The sequence below is a fragment of the Octodon degus genome, unplaced genomic scaffold (assembly GCF_000260255.1).
Source record: "Octodon degus isolate 3935 unplaced genomic scaffold, OctDeg1.0 scaffold00007, whole genome shotgun sequence".
Lineage (NCBI taxonomy): Eukaryota > Metazoa > Chordata > Mammalia > Rodentia > Octodontidae > Octodon > Octodon degus.
Window position 1 is genome coordinate 26,694,542 of NW_004524583.1, and position 4,017 is coordinate 26,698,558.

The window sequence follows — 4,017 nt, forward strand, 5'->3', positions numbered from 1 at the left end:
AGAAAATTTGGGCAGGTGACAGAGGCATAGAAAAAGGCAGATCAGGATGTAAGGAAGTAAAGTCAAGTCCTGGAATATTAGTTACTCTAAATTATGGATTATACCATTATGTAATTATAATTAATCTTATGTGAGGTAAGCAGTAGTAGATTTGATAAACTATTTTGTAGAGATTGAATCCTGTAAAGGTAAAAATTAAAACTCAGTAGCATAAACCCCCCTCTTTAAAACTAGATTAATATAAAAGATCAGAGTATGATTATTTGCTGTTCCTAGAAATTGTCAGTTGTGTGATTTCAGTTAAGGTGATTGCATTTAAATGTAAAATTATTTGTGGTATCTTTATAATATTTTATTAAAACAATCTAGTTTACAAGTGACTCCTCAAGTTTATTTCTGTTGGCTGAAATGAGAAACATATTCTATTCTGTGTTTACAAGATACCCATTAATTGGGAAATATTTTTTTAGAAATATTTTAGGGAGAATGTGAAATAGAGTTAAAAGTTGGATTTAGAAGGTTTTAATTCTTTTGTGCCTTGTACTAGCCTTCTAAGACTTTGTCTTGCTGTTTGTGTGTGCTTGTGTGTGTGTGTGTGTGTGAGTGTGTGTGTGTGAGAGAGTGTGTGTGTGTGCATGCGTGTGAGTGATCAAACCTGAGGTCTCACACATGCTAGGTAAGTGCTTTACCTCTGAGCCATCTCCCAAGTGCACTTTGTGGTATTTAAATATAGTAGTCACTTAATTTTATTGAAGTTTGGTTTTTTCAGTGAAAGACAGTTTATAATACCACCTGACCTAGCTTGTAGAGTGACCGTTAAGTTCAAAGTAAATAAGATAATACATATATGTGAGAGTGCTTGGAGTATAAAGTGCAATAAACATGTACACCAGTGTTATTAGATATATGGCAGGCTTGGCTTGTTTTTGTGCAGTTGATTGAGATGCCATTTAGACAAGGAAAGGAAGAGTCTGACAGTTAAGAAAAATATCTACAGAACAGGGCTAAGCAATAGCAGCACTTTCTGGCCAGGAAGTGGCCCTTTTCTTTAAGACTGCATTTCAGATACAAAGTATTATCATGACTCTTGTGATAGAAAGTAAGCAGGAGGCCTGGGGTTTGCTGTGCAGCAGAGGCATGTGAGGGACTGCGTGGGCACTTGGTGATGGAGCTGGATTAGTCTTCCATGGAATTTTCTATGAGTTTGGTTTTAACTTCAGCAAAGGCTTGATACTAGGTATTTTTGGTTAAAGTACAGTGCTTAAAATTATGGGGAAAAAAAAAAGAAAAAGAAAAATTATAAAGTACAATGCTATTTTTACTTCAGCAAGTGAGAGGTATTGGTAGCTTTAGTTAATTACTTGTTCTTTTCTAAGGTAATCAGTTTATTTTCTCTTTACATATTTGATAACAGGTGGTGTTTATGAAGATTCCTGTGCTAGTCACGGCCCAATGAGTTTGGGAGAGTTGACGCTTCAGCCAAACTCCAGCGTTGTTCTTCCCACAGCACAGCCGAGGACACAAGGAAGTGATGTTTGCTTACTGGAACCAGCTAAGGATTTTTCTTTGGTACCAAATTCAGCACATTTTCACTTTACTATGATAAGAATTTTAGCAGTATTACCTTTGCACTGATACACTGTCTGAAACATAGTCTTTGGAGTCAGCCAGCCTCATCATGCTTCCTTTCTTTACTGACTCAATCCTGAATATGAATCTCAGCTCAGCCATTGTCTAGCCATGCCCTTGAACACACTTCTCTGAGCCCAAATTTAATAAAGATTAAAATTAGCATAGTAGTATACTAGCTAATAGATAATTAGCATATATCTGACATCTGGTCTGGCAGCTGCAAATATCTGTTTCTTGCTGCAATGATTTGCACATAGTAGGTATTCAGTAAATATCACATTAAAATTTATGTAATGTGCTTAATGAAAACACAACCAGTATCGTAATGAGTAAAGCCCGTAGCCCATGAAATCTTATGTACTAGAAAGGTAGGATAATTGTTTTCTAAGACATTCTTTTTTTTTTTTTCCTTTCTGTATTTTAGGGAAGGGTCTACAAGGTGTTCAGGGTCTCATACTAGATCAGACTTGTAGTGATTCTCCTGCTTACAGCCTCCCAAGTGCTGGGATTACAGGTGCATGTACCACCATGCCCAGTCTCAATTGCTGTCTCCATGTGTGCTGGCAAGGCAGGCCTGGGGATTGAATCCTGGCCCCGGTGCGTTAGTTCACTGAGCTATTTGGCTGGCTGTTTAAGGCATTCATTTTAAAAATGCTCACGTTATTAAATGTGTTTTAGCCCTGGGGTTATAGCTTAATGGTGCAGCTCTTAACTGTCAAGGTCCTGAATTCATTCCTGGTACCAAAAAGCTACAGTTTTATGTTCATGGATTGGCAAATCACTTCTTATTGTGGATTAACTTAGCATTCACTGGATGGTATCATGTACTATTGTGATTGTGTTGTGGAAAACAGAAAATGTATAACATAAAAATTGTTTATGGAGTACATCATTATGGAGGGCTCATTGTCACTAATGTGTGACCAAGCAGAAATTAGGAAAAGCGACTTATGATGAATAAACATGTTAATAGCTTATCCATAAAAGAAACATTTTTGTGACCATGAGGCAAAAGTTTCTTAGATGTCGTGTCAATTGCATTATCCATGAAAAGATAATTTAACAAGTGGTCATCAAAAAATAAAAACTGAAAACATAATATTAAAAGAATAAAAAGGCAAACTACAGACTGGGAGAAAATATTTGCAAGTCACTTACAGTACAGTTAAGACTTGCATGCTGAGTATACTGTAAAATGAACTCTCAAGGCTGGGCCTGGAGGTGCACACCTGTAATTCCAGCACTGGCAAGGCTAAGGCAGGAGGATTGCCGTGAATTTGGGGCCAGTGTAGCCTCCATAATGAGTTCAAGGCCACCCTCAACTACACAGCAAGACCCTATCTTAAAGAGGAAACCCAACAAAAGACTTCTCAGAACTGAAAACAGAAAACAATTAGAGTCCATTTAGATGAGGAAAAAAGATTTGAATAAATGTTCAGAGAAGATAGATGAGTGCCAAATAAGTGTAAGAAGATTGTCACCTGGTCATACCTGCACATGCCTGTAATCCTGGTGCTTGGAGTCTTAGATGGGAATTGCTCTAAGTTCAAGACCATATCTCAAAAAAAAAAAAAAACCACCCAAAACACTAAAAGAAAATCCTCAACATTGTTAGTTACTAGGAAAATGAAAATGAAAACACAATGAGACACTAACGTACCTTCACTAGAAACCTAAATGTAAAAGACTGGCCCATCAAGTGCAGAGCAACTTCCAAGGGTGCAGAGCAACTTAGCTGAGACCCTGCCACTGGAAATGTAAAATGATCAGGCACTTTGCAGATAGCTACTTCTAAAAAAAAAAAAGATACGCCTAACACATTTACTCACAGCATTTTATTCCTGGTTTCCCAGGAGAAATGAAAGCATGTCTTCATAGTCATGTATATGAATATTCGTAGTAGCTTTATATTTGTAATAGCCAGAAACTGGAAACAACGCAGATGTTCCACTGATGAATGGACAAGTCATGATCTGTCCTGTACAGTGGAATATTGCTCAGTGATAAGAATGCACGAACTAGGGATGTTTACAGCAACACAGTTAATTCTTGCAAAAAAGGTTGAGTCAAAGAAGGTGGGCTCCCCTCCCCAAAATATATGCTCTGTGATTTCATTTATATAAAATTCTAGAAAATACAGACTAATCTATAGTGATAAAAAGCGCTTCAAGTCTTTGCTAGGGATGGCAGGAGATGAAGTGGAGAGGGGAACAGAGAATATATCTAGAGGGGTGTGAGAAACTTGAGATGGACGAATGTCCGTTATATCACCCTGAGGATGGTGACTGTTCCATATACACGTTTCAGAACTGAGCAGCTGTACGTTTTCAGTACATACAGTTCATTAGCTTGTCACTTATACCTCAGTAAAACTGTTTAAAAAAA

General features: G+C 37.3%; 1 protein-coding gene across 1 annotated transcript in view; it reads left to right on the forward strand.

Moving 5' to 3' along the window:
- Window positions 1-4,017, forward strand: part of Kiaa0586 (KIAA0586 ortholog) — a 132,315-nt gene that overhangs the window by 100,204 nt on the left and 28,094 nt on the right. The window contains exon 22 of the mRNA XM_023701686.1: window positions 1,415-1,569. Within this exon, the coding sequence (XP_023557454.1) occupies window positions 1,415-1,569 (155 nt within the window). The remainder of the gene's footprint in view (window positions 1-1,414; window positions 1,570-4,017) is intronic.